At 48.8% G+C, this 25429-nt stretch overlaps 1 protein-coding gene across 33 annotated transcripts; it reads left to right on the top strand.

The window, feature by feature from the left end:
* The first annotated feature begins 1 nt into the window (after position 1).
* Positions 2-25429, top strand: MTRR (5-methyltetrahydrofolate-homocysteine methyltransferase reductase). Of its 33 annotated transcripts, none has more exons than XM_013984931.3 (16): positions 2-40; positions 2104-2267; positions 4225-4364; positions 6488-6605; positions 9062-9437; positions 10868-10990; positions 12619-12772; positions 13887-13975; positions 15749-15929; positions 17821-17863; positions 18423-18597; positions 20298-20416; positions 21445-21537; positions 21644-21829; positions 22475-22603; positions 23768-25429. In XM_013984931.3, the coding sequence occupies exons 5-16, from the start codon at positions 9144-9146 to the stop codon at positions 23907-23909; spliced, it is 1728 nt and encodes a 575-aa protein (XP_013840385.3). In that variant the 5' UTR covers positions 2-40; positions 2104-2267; positions 4225-4364; positions 6488-6605; positions 9062-9143; the 3' UTR covers positions 23910-25429. The 33 variants fall into 33 exon arrangements, 28 of the variants coding, with proteins under 28 accessions (XP_013840385.3, XP_013840380.3, XP_013840382.3 ...); XM_013984926.3 differs by having other exon boundaries at positions 6438-6605; XM_013984928.3 differs by having other exon boundaries at positions 4225-4378.

Raw genomic sequence — 25429 nt, 5'->3', positions numbered from 1 at the left:
TACCTACGCCTTCCCCAGCGTCCGGGCCGGACGCGCGCAGGTGAGTACGGGGCAGCTGTCGCTTCTCCGTCTGGGCACATGCCCGGCACGGACCCGAGGGAGGGAGCTGAGGGTGGGGGAGGACACTGGCCTCCGCGCCCTCCGGGCAACGCGGCCGGAGGGCGGGCTGAACCTGGGTCTTGGTCCTAAAAGCTATTCGCGGCCTCTCGGACGGAGTCCTGGGCGGCGTTTGCGCGAGCGGAGCCAGTCCCGAAGGTGGCTTTGAGCCCCTTCTCCGTCGGCGTTTTGGTTCTGAACACTGTACTAGACGAGGGTAAAGGGCACATCGGAGCGCGGGGTCAGGTGCGGAGACCGGGACGGGGCGCCTGAGACTCAGGGATGCCGGGAACGCGGCCCCTCGTGTTCCGCTCTTTCTTCGCGTGACGGTGCCCTGCCGGTGCGGGGAACTGAAGAACCTAAGCCTGGGCCCTGTTAACATCCCACAGCTCCGGACACAGGCCTGGGCCTTGTTGACATTGCACAGGGCCGGTGTAAAGCAATCAGCCCGGTGCCCAAGTCTCCGGCCGCAGCTCCCTTTCCTAGAAGAACGAAGTTAGCTGCTAAGGGGGACTGAGATGCCGCAAGGTTACCCATCTAATTGCCTCTCTGGCACCGACATAAGCTGCCTGCTTGAAGTTAGACGATATGAACCTTACTACAAATCATTATTGTTAACTTAAACACTCTCACTAGTTAAGGTTTGAAGTATTTTAACCTCCCCTTTGTTTTTACACCCCTGTTTATTATGCATACGCACCCCCTCCCAACCTGAATGTAAGTTTGTCTTTATAAACACGGTCCGTTTCTTTGTTCGGGGCTTCACACTCAAGCCGCTTTTAGGCAGTGTGGCCTGTAATAAAGACTCCTAATTTGTTTCTTCTCGGTTGGAGTGGTCTCTGTTCTTTCTTGGCGCAACAGAACCACCTCTGAGGAACGTGGGCTGGAGGACTTTCTCGCCAAGGTACCAAGGGGTTCGTGCTTTGAAGCCCTCAGGCCTGTGTGTGTCTCCTGGGACGCCCTCCCGGACCTTGGTTGTAACAGCTGTTTTCCATCACTGCGCTTTTACAGTCAGCTCCAAGTGCGTGGTGTCTTCCTGCGATTCCCTTATCCTGTCATCTTGCTGACCACTAGAGCGCCCGCTCTGTCCAGGCGCTGTTCTGTTCCGTAGGCTAGTCCATGATTTTTAGCATTGCGATTTAACACTGTTCATTTGTCCTTTCATTTCTTCGTGGCCAAATTGCCCTTAGATTTAATTGGCCAGAGGAACAACAACAACAAAAGTATTGTGGTTCATTTACCAAAAGCCAAAATTTTGGTTTGGGTGTCCGTTTAAATTTGTCCCCTAACGTGAGAGTCTCCCAGGTTTTGACACTGGACGGGCCTGGGGAAAAGTCTTTGAATGTCCTTTATTTTATCCCCCATTACTTGTTCCGGAAAAGCACACATACTGGTAAAAGGCTAGAGTGGATTTGGAATATTTTTCACTCGGTATAGACATGTATAAGTATTTATGCACATGCACTCACATATATATGACATTGAATTAAATAAGAAAACAGGGTCTGTGCTTTGAGAACTATGATTTGTTTGTTGGGATTAAGTAGGAATCAATTTTAATGAGGTTTTTACAGTTTTTATGAATTTTTAACTTTGCTTTTTTTAAAGAGAACAGAGATGTCTGAGATTTATTGAGCACTGCTATGTCTCAGTCGTTGTTCAGGGGCTTTGTGTCTGTCCGTCTTTGTCATTGTCCCCACTCTAAGGGTGAGGCAGCAGAGACTGATCAGTTGAGAGCTTGACGGGACTTCTGCTCTTGTGAGTGATCTGGCCCCAGAATCTGATTTCTGAGCCCTGGAATTACAGCTTCATTCCCTGTATTCTCTTGGGTTTGATGAGTTCTCTCTTTTAGCCTTTTGGAATTAATGCTGACAAACAGATTCTGGAAAGTCTCTGCTTCATTTTACGCCTAGATATTGTTGAAATCTTTTTCTAAATAAGAGAATTAAGAGCTGCAGGTTGTTGTACTTTGTTAAAAGAAAGTCCTTCTCCCCCTTTGTGTTCCAGTGTAACTGTCGCAGTGTAGCATATGCACAGAGGCGATGAGGAGGTTTTTGTTACTCTATGCTACACAGCAAGGACAGGCAAAGGCCATAGCAGAAGAAATATGTGAAAAAGCAGATGCACATGGTTTTTCTGCAGACCTCCACTGTATCAGTGAGTCGGACAAGGTAAGTTGTGGTTTTTTAATAATTTCATTCATTTATTTTTGCTTCTATAGCTGCACCTGTGACGTGTGGAAGTTCCGGGGTTAGGGGTTGAGTGGGAGCTGCAGCTACCAGCCTACGTCACAGCCCATGCAACACCACCAGATCCACGCTGCATCTGTGACCTCCACCGCACCTTGCAGCAGTGCCAGTCCTTCACCCGCATGAGTGAGGCCAGAGCTCGAACTTGCATCCTCACAGGTACTGTGTTGGGTTCTTAACCCACTGAGCCACAGTGGGAACTCCATGGGTCAGGTAAGTCACGATTTTTACCTTCATGTACTTTTTAAGAATTTTGGTTACGAGCAAAATGGGACCTAAATGCCACCATGATCCATTTTTAATGCTCAAAAATTTGCTTTATCACCTTAATGTAAGATTCCTGAACTTTTTTCTTTTTAATGTAAGTGGTTTTTTGAATTGGGCTACACAGTCTTTAAAACTGTGATAAGTAACTCTTCTCAACTAAATGAAAGTTAGAGTATTTGCCTTGTTTCTCTCCTGGGTTCCTGAGAACTAACGAGGTGTGTGTGTTCACTGGGCCACGTGTCCTTTCCACTCGTGAATCTCAGTACTGTTTGTATTTCCCCAAAAAGAAGACCTGGCCATCCATGCCAGAGTCCCTCCAGGTGGGAACCACCGGATTCTTTCATGATGCACAACGGAAGGTGGAGACGAGAGGACCCGGGGCTGCTTTGCTTTTCTTCCGTTCCGAAGCTCCCCCCGTAGGACAGGGAGATGCTGACAGATCTGTGTTGCTTTTTCAGTCTGATCGCGACCCTCCCATTCACACTTTGATACATCTCAGGCCCTAGGAATGAGCAGGGGCTCTTTTGTCAGGCCACACGGTGCTCTGTGAGCCAGAGACGTTGAATTCAGCCCAGGAGTCAAAACCCCACCCTGCCGTACCCTTTGCCCAGGTTCACAACCTCCTCTGGCCTCTAGTGCATTTCTAGGTCTAAAGGCCAGCCTGCCAGCAGCAGAGGTGAATTATGAACTCAGCTCAGCAGGGCCATGGTGACTCCAGATTAGTCACTCACCAGCAGGAGGGTCCTGGAGGACCCCACCCCTTGCAGGCCCCGTGATTCTACTTTCAAAGTAAATCTACATTGCGGAAGCTGCAGGCGCTACAGACTGAATCTGTCACTACAAACAGAAACAAAGTCATCAGCATCGTGTGACTAGCCCTGGTTTGGCCCAGTGACGTCACCTCACCAGTGACCCCCGTGGGCTCAGCAGCTATTTGAAAGTTAAGTGAATAGTGAGTGTTTCTAATACAGCGTTAGTTGTGCTCTTTGCTCTCTGCAGTTGAATGATTTCTGCAGTTGCTTTTGATGCAGGTTCAAACTGATAGCTCTCTGCTCCCTAGATGCTAGTCTTTTTCAAGGTAAAGTTAACAAACTGTATAGAGTTCCGTTGTGTCCTGTAAGCGCTGAATCAATTGTCTGGTAAAACATTAGCTCAGATCTTTTACATGTTAGGTCAGCATGAAAAACAGTGCAATCCTTGGAGCCAAATTAGGTAACATTCATGCTGTGTAGAGGTCATGGGGTCATTATAAATACAGATAGTGTAATTTGCCTGAGTATTTAAATTTAGGTGAGAATCAGAATAAAGAAACTGGAATCTGTCAGACTTGGAAACGCTGGTGACCTCAGTTCCCTGTTGACGGTGTTCTGGGCTCTCTGGACCCTGAGGGTGTCAGCGGCCTTCCTGAGAGCCAGGCTTCCTGGTTCCGGGGGGCAGGGGGTGGGGGGGGTGGTAACGCTGTTACTTGGCCAGCTTTGCGGTGTTCTGTGTAGTTTTCTGCCGTCCTGCGATATAGACGGCAAGTGGAAGATTAAGTGGGTCGCCTCGTGGATGTGTTAAGTCGGAAGGAACACACAGCGCTAGAGCCCTGACTGGCACCCTTGTCTCTTAGTACGATCTGAGGATGGAAGCGGCGCCTCTTGTGGTGGTGGTTTCCACCACGGGCAACGGAGACCCACCCGACACAGCCCGCAAGTTCGTTAAAGCCATACAGGACAAGACGCTGCCTGGCGACCTCCTTGCTCACCTGCGGTATGGATTGCTAGGTGTGGACTGTGTTCTGTGCTCTTACTGTAAGCTCCCTGCTGGCTTTCACGCTAATATCCAAATGTGTCTTTCAGAGACCTGGGATATCATCGTATGCGTTTTGTCCTCGGGGGGTTTTATGTAAGGGTTTTTACCTCTGTATCACAGTTGGTTGTAAATACGCACTGTTGCCCAGTCTGCGCCCACAGCAGCTCTCTGCAGAGCCCCCGAGTAGCATTCTTAACCCCAGGCGAGCCCCCCATTCAGCCAGAAAACATTTTCACCACGTTAGTGGCTGGGCCTTCCCCCAAACTGCTAAAACGGAATTCCTGAAGGAGCAACCCTGCATGCTGTCTTATTGTGGGTTGTTTGGTTTGTTTGTTTTTAAGCTCCCAGGTGGATCCCATGGCTTCCTTAGGCCAGGAACCAGTCCCCAGGATGGTGGTTCTCAGGCCAGGCCACCATGGGGATCAGCTGGGGGAGTTTTTCTTCTCGTTCCTTTATTTTGAGCCCCACTTTAGTGATTCTGACTTCATTGTTCCGAGGCGGGGTCCCAGTATCGGTATTTTTTTAAAGCTCCCAGGTAGTTCTAATAGGTACCCCAACTTAAGCCCTGGCTTAGGGCTGTGGGAAGGATGGCTGTACAACACTAAGGCATCAGAAGGAGCAGCTCAGCAAGTTGGGACAGCAGAGAGGGAATTCAGGGTCTGTTGCCCTGGCTTGTGGTCTGCGTTCACTTCTGAGAGCTGTTTGGGGGAGGTGTCTAGTAAGGATGGACTGAGATAAAGCACCTGGAGAGAAACTCGAGGTCATGGTCTGGGCCAAGGTCTGTCATGTGTGATACACCCGAGAGAGAGCATGCAGAGTGTTTACATGTTGTTGTTTTTTTGTTTGTGGTTTTTTTTGGTCTTTTGTCTATTTAGGGCTGCACCTGAGGCATATGGAGGTTCCCAGGCTAGGGGTTGAATTGGAGCTGCGGCTGCCGGCCTACACCACAGCCACAGCAACGCCAGATCTTTAACCCACTGAGTGAGGCCGGGGATCGAACCCTCATCCTCAAGGATGCTAGTTGGGTTTGTTAACCACCGAGCCACGACGGGAACTCCACAGTGTTTACCTCTTTTTTATTTGATTTTTTCCAATTTCTTATGTTCAAGAGTGAGCCGTGTACACATGCTTTAAAAGTTCCTCAGGAACTCTTTTGTGGCACAGCAGATTAAGGGTCTGGTGTTGTCACTTCAGGGGCTTTGGGCTGCCGCTGTGGTGGGATTTTGATCCCTGAACTGGGAACTTTCGCATGCTGCAGGCACAACCAAAAAAAAAAAATCCTTAAAAAATGTATTGAAAAGTAAAGACTGAAGCCTGTCCAGCTATTTTAGTCAGGCTTAGGCCCATATATGGACCCACCAGTCGCTCTTCTTATTCTTGTGGGGAAAATGTGGGGAGATGATGATTAAACAACCAAGAAATTTAAGCTCTTCATTTTAAATTTTCAGCCAAGTATGAAAATGTTTTCTTATCAAGAAACAGAGAAGCAATTCTTAATTTACCCAACACAGAAACAGAGCAAATGACTGTTTAGGTTTCAGATGTATCTCTCCACGTTCTTGATTAGGAGTCAGTAAAGCCTGGAATGGACCAGATAATAAATATTTGAGGCTTTGCAGGCCACTCGCCTCTGCTGTTGTCGCTTGGAAGCTGCCCTGACAAGACACAAACAATTGGATCTGGCCGTGTGCCGGTAAAGCTCGACTTGGAAGACGGTGGGTGGTGATGGGCGCCCAGGCTGTGGTTTGCAGACCCTGCGGTAGAGTGGAGAAGTCTGTCAACACATGCAGCACGCGTTCACAGTGCTGTCTAATCCTTGTTTTCAGATTGCTGTGTTTTCACACAGATTCATGAAAACAAAATGGGAAATCTGTTTCTGTTAGCAGTGATCAGGAGTATTTGTCTTGTTTCTGTTTTGCATACTTAGTATTTTTCAAGGAAAAATTAAAATGTGAAGTTACACAGTATGTCTCGTCCCATCAACAAGAGCATGAAACGGCATTAAATGTTTGGTTTCTCTCTTCCGTGTAGGGTCCATGCGACGCCTTCCTGTGTACTAACGGCCTGTTTGGGCTCTTTAGGTCTGGGTGACTCAGAGTACACGTACTTCTGTAATGGGGGGAAAATAATCGATAAACGACTGCAGGAGCTCGGGGCCCAGCATTTCTATGACACTGGCCACGCGGATGACTGTGTTGGGTAAGAGCAGGCAGCCTCTGCCGTGTCCATCCGGACGGGTGTCCTGTCTTGATCTAGTACTAAATCTTTGATCTGGAAAGTCACAGTCTAGTTTCGTTAGCTTTTTTAGTTCTAAGACCACAGATCGTCCAGTTAATTTGTCTGTTTTGCTGATTTTTTTTTTTTTTTTTTAAGTACCTCATTCATGTCCACGTCTGCTAATGGAAGACCTTAGGGAAGGTGCCCTAATAGAGTTACCATTGGACTTAGAAATGGAAGTATTTGTCCGAGTCAGCGTTTCCTTTAGGGCCTTGGCTGGCATGTGCCCTTCTCTCTGCCAGGGAGGGCGCCCAGCAGGCCCCACATTGCAGAGGGAGAAGGCGGGTCGGGGCCTTCCTGACACGCTGGCTCCTTGGCGCTCTCCTCACCATCTTAATAGCCATTTCTTTCATCTGTTCCTGCTTCTACAATTCAGGCTTCCCCCGAGTGCCATTTTCAAATCCTCCTAGATAACCTCTTAACGTACCCTTGGTAATTCAATTCTTGTTACCCCAAGACTTTACAGATGTCCTAGAGCTGCCTCTGTCATTTATCCGTGAACGGCGTCCGCCACCTCACGGCGCACACACTTGCCTTTTTTCTGGTAGGTGCCTGGAGTGAGTACATGCCGCCCGCTGGGTCTGTGTTGATGCATCATGACAGGTTAGGTGGCGGTCGTGCTGTTCTGCGGCCAGCACTTTGCACGGGCCTGTGGGAGGCGCTTCTGTGTGTCCCTGCGATGCCCCCTTCGAGTCCATTTTCTGCAGCTGTTACGCCCTGAGTTCTTTCCGCCTCCCCAGACCCACGCCCCGCGTGGGTACCACGTTTCCTTGTGCGCTGTCTGCTGTGTTGTCCCTTTATGTGGGGCCTTTTTTTCCTTTTCTCCAGAATCGTGTTAGCGTTAAATCCTACTGTCATGTATCAGCTGCTTAATTGCCAAACCCTTACAAAGTCCATTAGTCCTGTCGCTGTCCATATTTTGAAGACTTTTGGTTTCCGTTTTCATTTGTTGCGTTGAGTATTAAAGTTGGTGAGTGTATATTTCAGCAGCCTCCATCTCTTAAAATTCAACCCAACTCCTCTTGTCTGAAGTTATTTTTAGGGAGACATTTTCGGCTTCATGTCCCGCCCCACTGAAGGGGTTAGGAATGCAGACCGGAGTTCAAACACTTGGTTCCCCTCCTCGATTTTCCCCGCTCGCCGACTCCGAACCTTGGTCTGATGTCGGCAGCCTGTGGCGGTTGGTTTCTCCCTCGTGAAGTAGGCGATCAGAGTGTGTGTTGTGTGAGGTTCTTTGGAGGATCAGATGCGTTAATACAGGTTGTCGCTTTAGAGCAGCGCCTGCCGTACGGGAGTGACCATGAGCTCCCTGCTACCATCTTGACGTTTCCGCCTTGTGAGACTGGTGTTTTGAATGTCGCTGTGTGAACTGCCAGTTTTACACACGTGCTTTTCCAAGGGCTCCTGGGGGACGGATGTATGGTGGAACTCAGTTTCGAGCTGTTACTGTGTGAGCACCAAATGAATGCAGTGGAATTACAGCCAAAGTCACAGTAAGACAGAGGTCTGAGATGTGCCTCTTCTGATGGTCCTTTAGCTTTATGAACTGGAATGTGATTGATAATTCGCTGGAGTTGTAATCGAAAGTGGCGAAGATACTACCCCAGGTTTCCGATGAAGCCTTCCTCAGCCTTTCACTCTGCGTGGTGCCTCCGTTCAGGGGGTGGAGGGTGGCGTTACTGTTGCGTAGGTGTTCTTAGCTGGTAGCAAGTAGATGACTGTATTTTAAAATGTATTTGCGATTAGTTAAGCTCTCCTAGTGGATGATTGCTTTTCTCCCCTGTGGTCAGCCTCTGTGGAAGTTTTACCAGAAAACTTGCTCAGAACTGATAGGAGGTTTGAACTATTAGTTAAAAGAACATTAATCTGGAGTGGTTTCTTGGTGATACTTTCATCTGTAGGAAGCAAAGATCAGTAAACTGGCTAGGACAAAAAAAAAGAAAAAAAAGATGGTGCATTTGCTGGCTGTAATTGTCATTGATGATACTTGAGCAGACTTGGATTTTAAGGGAGTTCTGGGAGCCTCATCAGGATTTAACATTCCTGTTTAAAATTACAACTTAAAATACTAACTCTACTTGAAGCTATGAAGAGGACTTCACTTCTCTTACTTACTACTAAATTATCTTCATTTTTGTTCTTTTATGCATGCTCATGTTTTTAATAGCTCATTGCTAACGAATGCAGCAATGTTCTGTTTATAGCTTAATCAGTCCCAAGTATTTTCTGTATTCTAAATAGACTTCACATTTGGTGTTTCTGACAGTTTCCCAGCGTTCTGTGAAATGGCCAGGTTCAGCCGTTGTCCTCTCGTTATATATTTAAATGGAGAACTTAGGCATTTGTTTCTTTTTCCCTCTTTTATTACCAAAATCCAGCTTGGAACTTGTGGTTGAGCCATGGATTAATGGACTCTGGGCCGCCCTCGAAAAGCATTTTGCGTCACGTAGAGGAAACGAGATGAACGGCGCCGTTGCTATGGCATCTAACCCCTCCCTGAGTTCGGAGCCCGTCACACCGGAAGTATCACACATTGACTCACAGGTCGGACTTCTGAGATTGGATGATTCGGGAAGACGGGATTCTGAGGTTTCGGAGCAAAACGTCGTGAACAGAGGTCCCTCGAGTGTTTGGATCGCAGACTTTGAGTCCTCACTTACCCAGTCAGCACCCCCACTTTCACAAGCCTCTCTGAATATTCCAGCTTCACCACCAGAGTATTTACAGGTGGATCTGCAGGAGGCCCTGGGCCAGGTGAGCAGTTTCACTTTCTGTGCTTTGGGTGGCGGTGGTGGTGGTAGGTCTTTAATTAGATTACAGCAGAGACCAGCAAGCTGTGGCTGCTGGGCGAGTGTGGCCCACCTCTTCTCTTCTGTGAATAAAGTTTTATTGGAACACGGCCATGCTCATCCGGTCACCTGGTGTCTGTGGCTCCTTCTCCAGGGAAGGCAGAATTGAGTCGTTACTGCAGGGAGGTAGCCTCTGTGCATGTCAGAAGTACTCGTGTTAGGTTCGTTCTCTTTGAAGAGCTAAATGATCAAGAGCTCAGTTCCTCCCTGATTTTGGAGAGTTAACTTACTGGTTTCTTCTTTAGGTGTCAGTCAGATGAGGGCAAAGTATTGTGGGAAGTCAGGGAATTTTCTCAGCAGCTAAACTCAAAGGACTCATTCACAGGAAAATCTCCTTGCAGTGGGATTCCTGGTGTCCTGGGATGCTCCCCTGTGGGTTTTCCTTTTTCTTGATAATATTTCATAGATCTGTTTTTGTCTATATTAAGCCTTTTTCTTGCTTAGAGTATATTTGCTACTAATAAGTGACTTTAAATTGGTCTGTAGACTTTTGAGCATCAAGTAGAGTAATGGCTAAAAGTCACCTCACAATGGCCAGCGTGTGGTGCCCTGAAATTTCTTCCAGAGAGCCTGGGGTAAATTTCCAGGGTGGGCAGTCGTGTGATGCAGCGCCAAGTGCCCTTTCATTGGCGCGGCTGATTGGAGCTCCATGTGAGGTTTCTTACATTTTCCATTTTCAGCAGCACTCAGGAATGGCAGCTTGTGAAAGGAGTGAGGTGGTACGGAGGTTTAGTTTCTCTGTTTTCGTAAGACCTGTTGCCTAATACTAGCCGAGTGTGGCTACTTAAATTTAAATTAATGAAACTAGAATACAATGAAGATCTCAGTTCCTTAGTCCCAGTGCTCGGTGGGCACACGTGGCTGGTGGCTCCTGTCTGGCCCCGAGAAGCTATAGAACATTCTCATCGTCCAGAAAGTTCTAGCGAACAGCATCGCCCAGCCCTGAGGGTCCTTGTGACCGGCTGCACTGCCTGACATGTCCTTGAAAGTCTGGTCATTTCCTTCAGACTCTCCGGAGACATGCAGCGTACTCTTTCTTTCTGCACCTTTCGTTGGCAGGACTCTCAGACCTTCACATGAAAAGGTGGAGATCTCGTATTTCCATATCGCTCAGAAATTCTAAAGTCTGATAGACGAGGAATTTAGACTATGAATGAGCTTCTTTTCAGACAGATCGAGGGGCATATGTCTGGAGCCATTTACCTCAGAAAAGAGCGCTTAAATAGCCAGGGCCTTGGAAGGGCTCCTGGCACTCTCCCCTTGTCACCAGCTGGAGCAGTGGTCAGTAGATGGAGAAGTGCGCTTAGTCACATTTTATCAACTTGGTTTCTCAAGGAGGAGAGCCACGCACCTGTGACTTCAGTGGATCCCGTTTTTCATGTTCCCGTTTCAAAGGCAGTTCAGCTGACGACAAACGATGCCGTAAAAACCACTCTTCTGATAGAACTGGACATTTCAGTAAGTTACCCAGTGTCTCTCTGAGCACAGGTGTGTGGTCAGAAAGTGCAAAGCCCTGTGTGGTGTGTTCCCATCCACACACCCAGGAAGAATCCGGTCCATGACGGTCCATCGGCCTTTGCATTCTCCAGCCATCGTTTGGTCTCCCCACCTCGTACCTGTTTTCACTTCAGGGAGGGGCTGAGATGAGGGGGGACTGGGGATGCTTCCACTTGAGAGGGTCGTGCTGCTGCCTTACTCGTTAAACCGCGGGAGTAATGGAATCAGAGCAGCATTTTCTGTATTAGACCCGGGAGAGAAGGCTGGTACCTGAGGTCAGCCTGTCACTGCCTAGTCTGGCTGGAAACAGCCCAGACTAGGCAGTCACGTGACGGTCACTTCTCAGAGGCGGTCCTTGTTCCTTTGAGAATCTGCAAGACCATGGCCCCCCTCCAGAAGGATGAATCGAAATCCGGAGGTTTATGTACTGCCTTTCTGAACCCCATTCCCGAGCCTTCCCCAGCCCTGGCCCAAGTCCACTGGCCTCGGGTTAAGAAGCAGTGATGGATAATCGTGAACCTTCTGAGCTGGGGGACCTCCTCAGTGTCCTGGAGCGCCACCCTTTGTCTTGATGAGGGGTCCCGCGAAGTTCCCAGGGCTGGGCTTTCAGAAAAGGGCCCCTCAAGCCTGTCAATGTTGGCTTAATTGAATTTCTAACGGAAAACAAGGAAAACAACTGATGTCAAAACTAGATGGTTTTGCTTACATGCTAATGAGCACGTATGACTTTGGAACATTTCGATAATCCATATTGTTAAATATCCCGTGTTCCCCAGACATCTTCCTTCTGTTATGTACTTTCGTCCTGAAGAGGCAGGGGCTGGCCGACCGGCGGGGCCAGTCTGTGTCCCTCACAGGCCAGGAGGTGAGCGTGTGTGGCCAAGGCCCTCCCAGAGCCGTCCACACCTTTCAGCAGACCTGCTGCGGCAAGTGGCTCCTCCTGGAGCATGTTCACAACCAAGACAATGGTTTCACATTTTATGTCACTAGGGGGGAAAAACTGTCCTCCCCCCCCCCCCCCAGTTCCCTCCCATAGGAAAGACGTAAAGAGAGGGAACTGAAAACCAGTGCAGATGGCCTCACGGAGTCTCTTTTGCTCTCAACTTGTGTGCGTGTGTGTGCGTGTGTGTGTTTTCATAAGAGGGGTTCTCACGTGGACGATGAGAACACTGCTTACCAGAGCACCTTAGCTCTGGAAGGTGCAGGAGGTCTTAATTTCCAGTTTGAGTTCCTGATAAAAAGCAAAACGTTGGATAACTACGGAATTCCTTTTTAGAAATAACTCTTAATAAAAGTGTGTTTGTTTGGTTAGTTGGGCCTGTTAGTTTTTTGCAATTAGAATTGCCTTGTTTCTGGAGTTGCCAGGTGGCGCAGTGGGTGGGGATCTGGCTTTGTCACTGCTGGGGCACAGAGTCCACCCCTGGCCCTGAAACTTCCACATGTCACAGGTGTAGCCCCCCCCCAAAAGAGGAAAAGAATTTGTTTCTAATTGCTGTTTTCAAACAGTCATGTAATAAACGCCGTTACTCCACAGCTAAACTTCTTTAACTCCTGAGGAATTTTTTTCTTTTACGTTGGTTCTGCTCTAGAAAACAGATTTTTCCTACCAGCCTGGAGATGCCTTCAGCGTGATCTGTCCCAACAGTGACTCTGAGGTGGAACGCTTACTGCAAAGGCTGCAGCTCGCAGACAGGCGAGAACACCGTGTCTTCTTGAAGATTAAGGCGGACACAAAGAAGAAAGGTACAGCCCCCTTCTCCTGTTTATCACGATAGCAGGGCCCGGAGTTGGCTCAGCGGTAACGAACCCAACTAGGAGCCATGAGGACGCAGGTTCCATCCCCGGTCTCGCTCAGCAGGTTGAGGATCCGGTGTAGGTCGCAGATGCGGCTCGGATCCCACGTGGCTGTGGCTGTGGTGTAGGCTGGCGGGTACAGCTCCTATTAGACCGCTACTCTAGGAACCTCCATGTGATGCCAGGTGTGGCCCTAAAAAGACGAGGAAAAAAAGACATCGGCGTGTCACTGGGCCGTGGGCTGGGAGACAGGTCTGGGTCTGCCCAGATGCTGGAGGTCAGTGACTGGACCAGCAGCACCAGCGGTCTTGGCGGTTTCTTAGCTTTTACATCAAATACCCGGAGGTGGTAAGAGGGCCTTGTGGACACTTACAGACCTTAAAAATGAAGGATCAGTTTTTTTAAACTCTGAAAATTAGCAGGCTTGCAGGAAACTAGGGGACCATTTTAAAACATGAATGTACCTGGTTTTGGAGAAGTGGGTTAATTAGTTCAGCCGGTTTGTTACTTTCTCTTTTGCTGCCTGCATTGTTTTGTTTCAAGTTAGCACATTAAGACAGTAATGCAAAACGCTTCCAGGACTCTTTCTGAGTTGTTGTTTTTACTGTTTCTTATAGCACACTTATTACTGCATATTTAATATAAAAAATAAATAGAGGAAGTTATTTTTTAGGTATCTGCTCAGAGTCTTGATGCGGATTCATCAGTTCTAAAATTCCTTTGAGGCTCATAAGCAGTGGTGGTGGCACTGCCGTCGTCTGGCTTTCCATTCCTGGGTTTTGAATAATTTCCCTTCCTTTGGTTTGGTGTACCTAGACTGGGTCGGGATGGCTGATCTGGGAATGCCGTTGAAGTCCTGATAATTGTTTTTGCCACGTGGGTTTTTCTACTGTATTGCTTTGGGGAATTTTTTTTGTCCGTCCTATGAACACCACCGTAAGGCACATGGTGCTCTGACAGCGCTGTAATGTTAAATGTTACAGTCACGTGTGTTTTTTAGGGATTGAAAAACATTTTCTTCTTTGTTTTCTGTGTCGTGGGCTCTTTCCATCGACCCGAAAAGGAGCGGCCTTGCCCCAGCACGTACCCGAGGGGCGTTCTCTCCAGTTCCTTTTCACCTGGTGCCTCGAGATACGAGCAGTTCCTAAAAAGGTATTTTTCCTCCCTCTCTGGGGAACTATTTAAAAATATGCTTACCTTTGTGCAGGGTTTATTAAATCTGGTATTTGCCATTTGAAGGCTTGGAAAAGTACAATCTTCCCAGCAGGTGTTCCAGATGGTTCCCGGGGAGCTCCCCTTGTGACCAGCAGTGCCAGACCCAACTGGCATCCGGGAGGATGCGGGTTTAATCCCTGCCATGGCTCCGTGGGTCGGGGATCCGGCGTTGCCATGAGCTGTGGTGTAGGCCGGCAGCTGCAGCTCCGATTCACCCCCTAGCCTGGAAACCTCCATATGCAAGCAGATGTGGCTCCCCCACAAAAAAGTGACAGAATTGTTCCCAAGGTGTGTGATGTCTTTGTGATTGTCGCAGACAAATATTTTTATGTTTGCACTTACACTGAAATTGTATGTTGTCTATTTAAACGAACATTTTCAAGTAGGGCTTTTTCTTAATCGTATTTTACTCGCCATTAACTTGGTGTGGCAGGGTGACCAAGCTTGGTGAGCCAAGCTTGTGGTGAGAGCGGCCCTGGACGGTACTGTTCTCCAACTATACGTGGGCCTTTCTCTCTGATTGGTGACAGGAAGCTCCTGGGAGTGTGGGCTTTCCCCTTTAATGTTTGTGTAAAACAAAACAAAACCAAACCCTAGGTGTTTATTACATAAGAATTCTTCAGGGAAAATTAAAGGGATTGATGTTTAGATGAACTTGGAGATAGAAAGATCCACTAGATATCAGTATTGTGGCAGTAACTACTGATTTGGGGCTTTTTTTTTTTTTTTTTTTTTTTTTTTTTTTTTTGGTCTTTTTGTCTTTTTAGAGCCACAACCGAGGCATATGGAGGTTCCCAGGCTAGGGGTCTAATCAGAGCTGTAGCCACCAGCCTACGCCAGAGCCACAGCAACGTGGGATCTAAGCCGTGTCTGCAACCTACACCACAGCTCCCGGCAACGCCGGATCCTTAACCCACTGAGCGAGACCAGGGATCGAACCCATGTCCTCCTGGTTCCTAGTTGGGTTGTGAGTGCTGAGGCACAACGAGAGCGCTGGGACTTTACCGCTCTGCTCTATGTCCTCCTCCTCTTTCCACAGCGGGTCTGAGGTGACAGAGCTCCCTGCGGGAGGGCCCTTGCTGTGCTGACCCTCGCTCTTGTCCAGCTTCTGTCCACACATCCCCGCGTCTGCATGAGCCTCACGTGCTCCCAGGAGCCAAGCTTGTGCCTGCCCCCCTGCCCCCACCGGCCGTGCCGTCTTTTCAGCGGCCCTTCACTTCCAGCCCCCAGGCCCCCAGCGGCCTGTGTGCTCCCGGAGGGCGCTTAGCCTGTCGCCACCACTTACCTGCTGGCTTGCTCTGACCCGCCTGGGCAGCCTTTGGGGCGGGCGGGTGTCATCGTGCGCCCTGTCCAGTAAGTGTAGGAGTCAGGGTTGTCGTCGTCAAGCTGAGACAAGAGCAGGTTGTGTCCTGCAGTAGAAGGTCTGGTGTGGAGACGTTCTGATCACTCACATCTCCTGCCGTGTGTACTTTGAGATCATACTTGTGACCGATTCGTTGGTTGAAGATAGAGGGGAGGTGACCACAAATTGAACAGAAAGTGGCTTTTCCTCACAGGCTGCCGTGAAAGCACACAGCAGGCAAAGGGCTTTTTTCCCGGCTCGTCCGCCCCCCTGGAGGCGCCCCCACCCTCGCCCTCCGGGACAGTTGGCTGTACCGCCGGGTGGGGCGCGTCGTAACGTAACGTAAGTGGCTTCTTTGCCTGGCACAGGCCTTCCTGCGAGCCCTGGCCGAGCACAGCAGCGACGGCGCCGAGAGGCGGAGGCTTCAGGAGCTGTGCAGCCGCCAGGGGACAGCCGACTACAACCGCCTGGTCAGAGACGCCCGGGCCTGCCTGCTCGACCTCCTCCTGGCCTTCCCGTCCTGCCAGCCTCCGCTCAGCCTCCTGCTCGGTGAGTGGCCACTGTCACAGTCACCCGGCCTCCTCGGCGGCAGCCCCTCTGTGGTCAGGACACCTTTGCAGGCCTGTGCTCATCTTGGTGACAAGACGCTCATCAGCGAGTAATCGTCCTGCCTGCCCCGGGGCCCTGGCCTCTCAACTGCTGCCTGAGGTCCAAGAATCTCTGCCCAGCTAGTTTATTTTATTTTAATTTTTCTTTCCTACCTTTGTCACTGTCATTTGCTCTCTTAATTACAGCCAGTCCTAATTCTCTCCTTTTTTTCTTTTTTCTTTTGCTCAGCATTCAGCCTCTTAGATGATTTTCTGAAAGCGTTTAGCTAGATTTTATCTAAAAATGAGCTTTCTAAGAAAATGGTCTTTTCCAAAGATCATGGTAATTGACGGAGTCGGCTGAAGCGTGTGCTCTGTGTGCAGAGGACAGACGGGTTCTTGTCTGGGCAGGCCCACAGTTAGTGTCTTCAAGAGCCGAAGAGGGCTCCTCGTGTCGGACCAGTACAAACAGGTGGCCTTACGGTGCCTCTGGGCGTTAAGCTCAGGCGGGGGTGGGGTTAGGGGGGACCCATCGCAAAACCTCCAAATACGGGCTCATCTCGTGTTTTGCCCAGACCGTCTCTTCCGGTCCTCCTGCAGCAAAAGACCTTCCGTGGTGGCACCAGGATCAGGAGACCTGTTTTCCAGGGACAGTGGCTATAGGAATTTTATAGGCTTTTAAAACCATCACTTCTCTCCTATGCCTATAATTTTGTCACCTCTTTTCCTGAGTGATAAATACTAAAATTTTTTAAATTGGCACCTGTCTTTGGTGACAGGAAGTCATGCATTGTATGTTTTAGTGCCGGGCCAGGGAGGCCCCTTGTGCCGCCCAGCACAGCCGAGGGCACTCTCCTTACAGGGCAGGCCCTGCCCTTTCCCTTTTTATCTCTTAGTGGCTCCTCCCTCCCCCGAAAGCTGAGGCTGCTCTTCCTGCTTTCCTGTTCTTAGGAACCCTCTCACCTTCAGCTGAGTCTTTTGAGCTAATGCAGGGGTCGGGATAGCAGTCTGAACGTGTGTAGAGAAGTTATAAGAAGCTTGTGAAACTGTCAGTCATGGAAACATTGTTCCAATTCTTTCTGTGTTCTGGTACCCGGTTAAACTTAACATGTATCACTTTGCATGTTAAAAATTAAGGGCATTGGGACTTATAAAAATTTTAATTCTTTTCTATTGTTAAACCTTATTCTGATACTACGAGTGTAAGACAAGGGTAAGTCTTTCCAAATTTTTGCTAAATAACTATCAAAAATGTAACATACCAAACACAAAAATATCCACTCAGAGCTTGTTAGTGGATAGTTAGATAGTCAGATAGTGGCCTCTTAATCTTTCAAGAGAGCACCTCTGTATCTTAAAAACCACAGGGTTTCTGGATAACTTGATTTAAAGATATTTATAATTACACTTCTGTTTTTTTGCTATATAAACATAAGAAGGGAAAATATTTCAAGCCTAAGTATTTCCCATAGTCCTTTTAAATCTGCAAACTCTGGACATGCCCCAGAAGACACTGTAATCGGTTCCTTGACTTGGAGGCTCATTCGTGGACCCTTCTCTTACAGCCCTCTGGTGTGGGGGGAAAAAAAAAAAGCCTTAAGTTCAGATTAAGGAAAGGCAATATGTTTTGTCTCTAAGAATTGGAAAAAAGTATTTAGTAATATTTTCCTTGGACACAGTAAATTTACATGTGCTGTATAATATTTAAAACCAAAACAGAAGTTATTCAGAATGTTCTAAATATAAGAAGCCAAATCAAATGCAGACATTTACATGTGACCTACATATACATGTATGATATGTTTTCAAGAGGACTCAATTAATAATAGTTTACTTTTTATTTTTTCTTCCAGAGCATCTTCCTAAGCTCCAGCCCAGACCGTATTCATGTGCAAGGTACAAACGTTTGTTAGCATAACACACAGCATCTCCGAAAAATATAACAAAATTGCGACTTCCACAGCCTTAGTAGCTGCGGATTCCTGTATTGAGAAGGTAGCAGATCTATGGGGGACAGTGGCAGGCGTGGTGAGGAGTGGAGAAGACAGGCCAGACTGCTGTCCTCCAGCAGGTCCCAGCTGTGGGGTCTTCAGGGGCTCCCCTGGTCCGGAGCTGGGGTCCCCACTCAGCGAGTGTCCAGGTCCTCTACCTGTGGCTTTATTGCTGTGCGGGGCCGCCTTCCCTGGGCAGCGGGGCAGGCAGGGCACAGGGAGGAGAGTCTGTATAAATCTCATCTAGCCTCAGAGGCCAGCAGGTAACGGGAAACTTGCTGAGTGATCGTTCAGGCCAAGAGGAGGGGGTGGCTTCGGCGTAGGAAGGGTGCCGTTCGCGGAAGAATTCAAAGGGAGACTGGAGCCCGTTGTGCAAGGCCCCTCGGTGCAGTGATCAGGGCCGAGCCGGGCCTGTGTGTTGGTCCCGACATGGGGTTTAAAAACTGATCTCTGTGTTGTTGCAGCTCAAGTCTGTCTCACCCAGGGAAGCTTCATTTCATTTTTAACATCGTGGAGTTTTCGTCTCACACCACAGCCGAGGTGCGGAGAGGCGTGTGCACGGGCTGGCTGGCCACGTTGGTGGAACCAATTCTCCAGCCAAACGCGCGTGCAGATGGCGAGAAAGCCCCGGCGCCCAAGGTACCAGGGGTGTGCGGTTTGGCATCATTGAAAGTATGCCCTCCACCTGATGAGAAAATTAGTGTAGTGTCCCCTGCGTTTTGCTAACCTAATGTAGCATCAGGTTATCAAAGGAAAACTCAGGCCACACTTGAATTTGACTGTATCTTGGAAAGTCAGGGGAACATCAGTTTCACTCAGTATGAAATCGCCCGTGTGTCTCTGAAATGTGTAAGGTGACTTTTATGTAATAGGGTCTTTTCTCCTCGTGGGTCATGATCGCAGACAAGGGGACCTTGTCTGCCGTGGTTCTTGGTCGAGCAGGAAGAGTCAAGTACGCAGCGAAGGCTGGCGATGGGGTCCCGCTCGTTTTATGCTCAGTCTGTGTCCTCTGCACCAGGTGAGCCATTTAGAACTGGCAGTTGGCTGCAGTTCCTGTCGTGGCGAATCAGAAACGAATCCGACTAGGAACCACGAGGGTGCAGGTTCCATCCCTGGCCTCATTCAGTGGGTTAAGGATCCGGCATTACTGTGGCTGTGGTGTAGGCTGGTAGCCACAGCTCTGATTTGATCCCTCGCCTGGGAACCTCCATATGCTGCCAATGCAGCCCTAAAAAATCAAAAAAAAAAAAAAAAAGGTTGACAACCAAAAATTAATTTTATGTCCTTAAATTTTGGGTAGTAGGATTTTCCCTGCCCCTGATTTTTTTCCCTCTATTTTCAGAGCCGTGGTATTATTTTACCTCTTGATCCACACGTGGCAAAATCTCGTTCCCTGTGCCCAGGGGATAATTACAGTTGTTGTTCCTCCTCACTCAAGGATGGTGGAAATTTAGAAAAAAATTTTTCCAGTCTTTTATGATGCCTTTTCTTTGGTATTGAAAAAGGAACATGTCATTTTCAATGTGATGGTATTACTGGTTTGGTTGCTGTAAGTTACTGAAGTTCACAAGTTGCCAGTGCGCAGGGGCTGAGGGGCTCTGGCGTATCCTGGAGAGAGAGTCCTCTCCTTAACTGTTAGAAGCACTCAGTGTAACTGCAGCTTGTGGCGGGAGGTGAAACTCAAAGATCGATGTATTTACAAATTGACGCCTTGTAAGTATCTTCGGCACATGATCAGAGGCAAAACCTTTTGAAGTTGTAGCGAAAAGATTTTGCTTATCTGTGTGTCACTTGTTATGGTTTTGCAACAAACACAAGTAACACTGGGCACAGAGTAACAAGCATGGCACAGGCTCTGGCATCTTGGGAGCAACTCCTTCGCTTCTCTTTCCCTGGCCTAGTTTTCACCTAAAACCTTCGCCCCATCTTGATGTCGTTGCCCCTTTATGTCCTAACGTGACGTCTCCTGTCTTCATTTTTGGTACATTTCTTCGTGGTACAGACAGTGGGGTGCCTGCTAGAAAAGCAGATGTTTGCTTGGGCCTAGAGAAGGAATTTGATTATTTGTTCATTGTCCTCCCTCAGAAATAGCATGCCTGTCATTTTTAAAACGCCTTTGATTTGGATAGAAAAGAAAAATTTCTAAGACAGACTCATTTCTTTCTGTGCTTAGACAAGCGTGTGTGTGGTTTCAGGAAGATTCAATGCCCCCGTTTGATGTTATGATGCCTCTTCGAGGGGAAGGTGCACTTGCTGATTTCTTAGCAGATATCACCTAGGTTATATGCTTTCGTCTAGGTCTGTTTTCAGACTTAACGACCGTCGGCTTAATATTTCAGATATACATCGCTCCTCGAACAGCAAACTCTTTCCACTTACCCGGTGAGCCCTCGGCCCCCGTCATCATGGTGGGCCCGGGAACTGGCATCGCCCCCTTCATTGGTTTCCTGCAACATAGGTATGTGCTTTCTTTGCCTGCTGAGAAATCGCATATCTTGAGATCCTGGGTGGAAATGTGATAGCTTTTCTGTTCCTTCAGTAGCTTTTGGGATGTTGGACTTGGGTTGTAACATTTTCATTTCAGGAAATCATCAAGCGTGCAGAGGCACAGCATAGCTTGTCATCCGGGGAAGATAAACACCTCCCCTCGAGATTTGCCGCTGGAGCTCCCTTTTTCCCTTTTTACCACAGTGCTGGCTTCCACCGCCGCACGGGGGTTTCTGGTGTGTGTGGTTGGGGACGGAGTTCAGGCACGCCCTTCTGCTCTGAGGCTTGGCAGCTGTCCCGTCTGTTCCTTAACTAGATATAGCTGGTAAAATAACAAAGGTCCGATATACCAGCGGATTCTAAGTTAAATCCCTACCATCTGTGTAGTTTTTCCACAGAATGATATTAATACAGGTATCTTTGTGTCGCAACATGAGTATTTGATATAAATACATAAAGTTGTGCTTCTCTCCCTGTTGGTGGAGCAAGAGTTCTCAATGTCATGTTCGCCGGGTAGTGGAGTGAGTCCTTTGGACAGTCTTTTTGGTTTTTTCCTTAAGCTGAAAAGTAGTGGCAGACATACAAGTGTGTCTCATCGGTGTGTCCATTGTTTGTGAGACATGTCACAGCAGGCCGTTCTACTTTTCAAAGCCCTGTGCCACTTTCTAATACATTAGTTGAGAGTTAATTTTATTCATAAAATTGTTATTAATATTTAATGTAGACATTAGTCCAGGTTTCAGAGCGTGACACTTTGAATCGTCCTCGTCACAGAGCTGTTGTGTGCAGCTCCTACAGGGCTGCAGCTCAGAGGTGAGCCTGCGGGAGTGGCCGGGCTGCCCTGCGGGTGGTACAATGCTAATGCGGTAAATGGGCCTGGAATGACGGCCAAGGTGGCTTTTACAGACCAATCTGGTTTTGCTGGTGGTGTTTCCCGACCAAAGAGAGGTTGCTGTCCCTGTTATTCCCGATGAACAGCTCAGCCTTCTTCCCACCTAGAGAGAAGCTCCAGGAACACCACCCGGCTGGCCACTTTGGAGCGACGTGGCTGTTTTTTGGCTGCCGACACAAGGACAGGGATTACTTATTCAGGTACTTGACGACCCTGGTGTGGCCACACTCAACCACCGGGCGGTTTCAGACGTGTCCCCCTTGAAGTGACCGTCCTTCCAGTGACCAGCTAAGTACTGCATTTCAGGGACGAGCTCAGGCATTTCCTCAAGTGTGGAATTCTGACTCACTTGAAAGTCTCCTGCTCGAGAGAGGCTCCTGCCGGGGAGGAGGAGGAGGCCCCCGCCAAGTACGTGCAGGACAGCATCCAGCGGCACGGCCAGCAGGTGGCCAGGGCCCTTCTCCAGGAGCGGGGTTACGTCTACGTCTGTGGGTAAGTGGCCTCGGGCTCAGGTGCTGCGGAGGGCGCTCGGCGCTGGGTATCTAAGAAGCGCGGGGCCCCTGGGTAATAGTCCGGACACGTGCGGATGAGAGGTTTGATTCTTAAACCCAGGAATGGAAGCACAGGTTCTGAAACGACTTTAACGTACACTTAATAGCCAAGCAGTTGTTGGTATCAGGAAAAAAGCAGTGGCTCTCAGTTCATGCTTTGGGGAATGCTTTGTGCTGTTCTGAATACGTGTTTTCAGCCCCTGAAAGTTTCAGTTCATGTTAAGATGAGTATCACTTAACTTGAAATCTCAAGACTGATTTTGTCGTATCCAAGAATGTGTGATTTGCGCACTTGACCTAGCTAAGGAAAAAGCTTTGGTTTTAACCCTAAGAAGGTGGATCTGGGATCGTTTTTCTTCAGGGCACAATTCGTAATGTCAAAATCGACATAAGCCAGGAGTTTTTTTTAGGTTTTATCTACTTTTTGAGCCAAGATCCGTTACAGAAACCCAAGACTGCTATAGAAAATTAAAAGTTTAGAAATTTAGCTACTTGTTGTAATGGAAGTCAGATATTTTTGCTAGTTAAAAAGGAGTTTTAAAATAAGAAATTACTTTTTTTTTTTTTTTTTTAAACTGTGATGCAGAAAAAGAAATACTGGCGTGACTTCAGCCAGAAAAAACTGCTTTGGGCAGAAAGGGCAGAGCTGCTGGGCGTTGTTTGTCTACACTTTGGCTTCGCTCTTCACTTTGTTTGTAGAGGACAGTGTCTCAGGGTGAGAGCCAGGCTGCAGGTTTGGACGCCGCTCTCGGTAAGGGAGCTCGAGAGCGTTCCGAACACTTTGCGCCCGTGTGTGGACGGCTGGCCCTGGAGGGCTTGGGACATTTCTTAAACATCCAGACTCCGAGAACAGCCATCCAGAGCTTGTTCACCGTCGCCCGTGCTTCGTTTTTCACGTCCGTGAAGCCGTGTTGGCAGCGCTCAGAGCTGGCGGCGGTGAGGGCTCAGCAGGACACTCATGCACTTTCCCGTGGACCAAACAGAGGGCACTGAGCACAGCCACCGGGGAAGGAGCGAACTTGTCCCTAAGCCCAGGGGACTCTGTCTCAAGGGAGGCCTTGGCTGCTGCTGGCCAAGCCAGGGGAAGGCAGGGGCCGGGTGGTGGGGAGAAGCCCCCTGGCAGTGGCCAAGGGAGGGCACGATGGGGGCGTGGAGACAGCCGGCCGTCACAGATGATGTCCTCAAGAAGCTTCACCCGAAACGGCAGGGCAAGTTCGGTTCCTGGCTCAGGAGGTCCTGCCTGACCCTCACTCACTAGTGCCCCCTGAGCAGACGCCCAGCGAGAGTCGCCCAGCGAGAGTCGGGAGGTGGATGAGGCGACTCTGCCCCAGCCCCCCGCCCTGGAGGGAGAGCGGGGTCAGCGGACCCCGAGGGCAGAGCAGGTGCCGTGGGGGGGGGGGTGCTGCAGGTGCGCTCAGGAGGCCTTCGCCCGTCCTGCAGCTGAGAGAGCGGAGACGCGAAGAAGCCCTTGCTGAAGGGCCAGGCTCCGAGCACGTCCTCACTAACCATGCCTGTTAGCAGCGGTGTCGGGGAGCCTGTGGCCTCAGGAGACCGAAGACGGACGGCTGAGCAGGGGCCGGGGTAGGAGGTCCTCGGACACTTAGAGGTCCTGGCTGCTCTCGGAGCTCAGCCGCCTCTGAATAGCTTTACGCTGTGGCCGGGGAGATCAGCAGGAGACGCAGGATAGTCCCTGGGGGAAGGCCTGGCGCTGGAGGAGTGACAGGTGCCTGAGGCCAGGGGGGCCCGAGGGGGGCTCTCTGGAGAAAAGGAGGGAGGACTGAGGTGTGACGGAGTCAACTGCCGCAAGATTCGGGAATCAGGGAGGCTTTGGTCAGAGTTGCTGTTTCATAAACATTAATGCTGTTGTTCTTTTTTTTAGAGATGCTAAGAATATGGCCAAGGATGTCAATGATACCCTGGTGGACATAATAAGCAAAGAGGTTGGAGGTGGAAAACTAGAAGCAATGAAAATGTTGGCTACTTTAAAAGAGGAAAAACGTTATCTTCAGGATATTTGGTGATGAAATTGGAAAGTAAATGAAGGGAATTTGGCTTTTGTGGCTAAAAGTACTAAAAGACTACTGAAGCTTGAGACTTTTCAATTTTTAAAAATTAAAAAAAATTTACATTTCTTAGAGGAGGTGCAGGGGATTGAATCAGCTATTTAACAAAATAGCGAATTTTCGACTCAGTTTTCCAGCTCTCACCCCACCCCCACCCCTCTCCACATTGCAGCCCTCCCTCCCCGCCTGCACCTCTCAGGCCACCCCCGCCTCCTGGGGAACTTTGGCAGGGACGGGCTCAGGCTGCAGGCCTCCTGCTGTGTGTGTGCGGGCTTCCCATCCACTGGGGAGGTACGTCATCTGGCAGCTTGTTGCCAGTATTTTTTAATAATCTAAAAATAATGTATATTCTTATATAAAATGTATCATAAGGAATATTCATTAATTTAGTGTATTGAAATTACCTATGTACAGTTTATCTGATTACATGTTTATATCATTTTATCAAATGGTTATTACCAAAACTTTCTGATAAAAAATATTTTAATATAATGCTTATAATGATTTTTTTGAATGCTAGAAATGTGAAGTATATTTTGAAGTTCCACTCTGGCACATGATTTGTATGTACCACAGTTATTTCTTTTTATATCACGATTCCAGAATTTAGGGACAGTTTCTTAGCCACGCACACAGCATGTGGAAGTTCCTGGGCCAGGGATCCACCCCACGCCACAGCGGTGCCTATGCTAGATCCTGAATGCGCCGAGCCACGAGGCGTTCCAGAACTTAGGGAAATTTGCATTCGGTTTATAGATGCAAAGCAAGTGTGTATTTTAGTAAAGCTACCGTCTTTTTTTCCCTGCCTTTTCATTTCTGCTCCTGCTGGTACATTTTTTAGTTTTCTCGCATGATTTATGTTACCTCCATGTATCACACAAGATGTAACCTGGGCTTAAGATACCTCCTTAGTATCCTTGGATTTTGTATCTTCCTGCCATTGTCCGTGTAGTTATGTCTGTCAGATTTGAATGGTCACGTCCCGACCTCAGGCGTGTTGCGGGAGGCGGTGGGGCCTTGTGGGGTGCGGAGGGCAGAAGCGACGCCCTCGGGAGTGGGATCGGTGCCGTTGCCTCGAGAGGCCCTGCAGAGCTCCCGGCCCCATCTGCTCCGCGAGGACACGGCGAGAAGTCGGCAGTCCACGAGCGCGGAGGCCTTCCCCAGAACCCGACGACGCTGGCCCCTGGTCCGAAGGTCCAGCTTCCAGAGCTGTGAGCAGGTTCTGTTGGTCACAGGCCACCCGATGGTACTGGGACAGCAGCGTGAATGGCCTGAGACAATTCCCGATGGCACGTTCTCCCTTCACACTTGTCAGAGGAGACGACAAGGTGTAAAAGGGTATGAAAAGTTTTCTCCTGGGCTCGAGCACATGTGTGTATTAGAGATTGGCATTTAAAAGAAAATTCCTACCTGGCAAAGACTTCTGATCATTTTGAAAAATGAAGGTCTCAAGGAAATAAAATGTAATCTTAAGATTT

This window comes from Sus scrofa, chromosome 16 (genome assembly GCF_054392235.1).
Source record: "Sus scrofa isolate SSC_HxYL_T2T_F1_AM1 chromosome 16, Sscrofa_HxYL_maternal_Yorkshire_Landrace_v2.0, whole genome shotgun sequence".
In the NCBI taxonomy this organism is placed as follows: Eukaryota; Metazoa; Chordata; class Mammalia; order Artiodactyla; family Suidae; genus Sus; species Sus scrofa.
The sequence above is the reverse complement of the archived record's forward strand: the minus strand, read 5'-3'. Positions and strand labels throughout refer to the sequence as shown.

What these genes read in the sequence shown, in the direction of transcription:
- MTRR (XM_013984926.3), top strand. Translation starts at nt 2,139, where the DNA reads ATGAGGAGGTTTTTGTTACTCTATGCTACACAGCAAGGACAGGCAAAG. An exon ending in GTATCAGTGAGTCGGACAAG is followed by an intron (nt 2,268 to 4,224) that starts GTAAGTTGTGGT and finishes CTTGTCTCTTAG; the next exon opens with TACGATCTGAGGATGGAAGC. An exon ending in GACCTCCTTGCTCACCTGCG is followed by an intron (nt 4,365 to 6,437) that starts GTATGGATTGCT and finishes TCTTCCGTGTAG; the next exon opens with GGTCCATGCGACGCCTTCCT.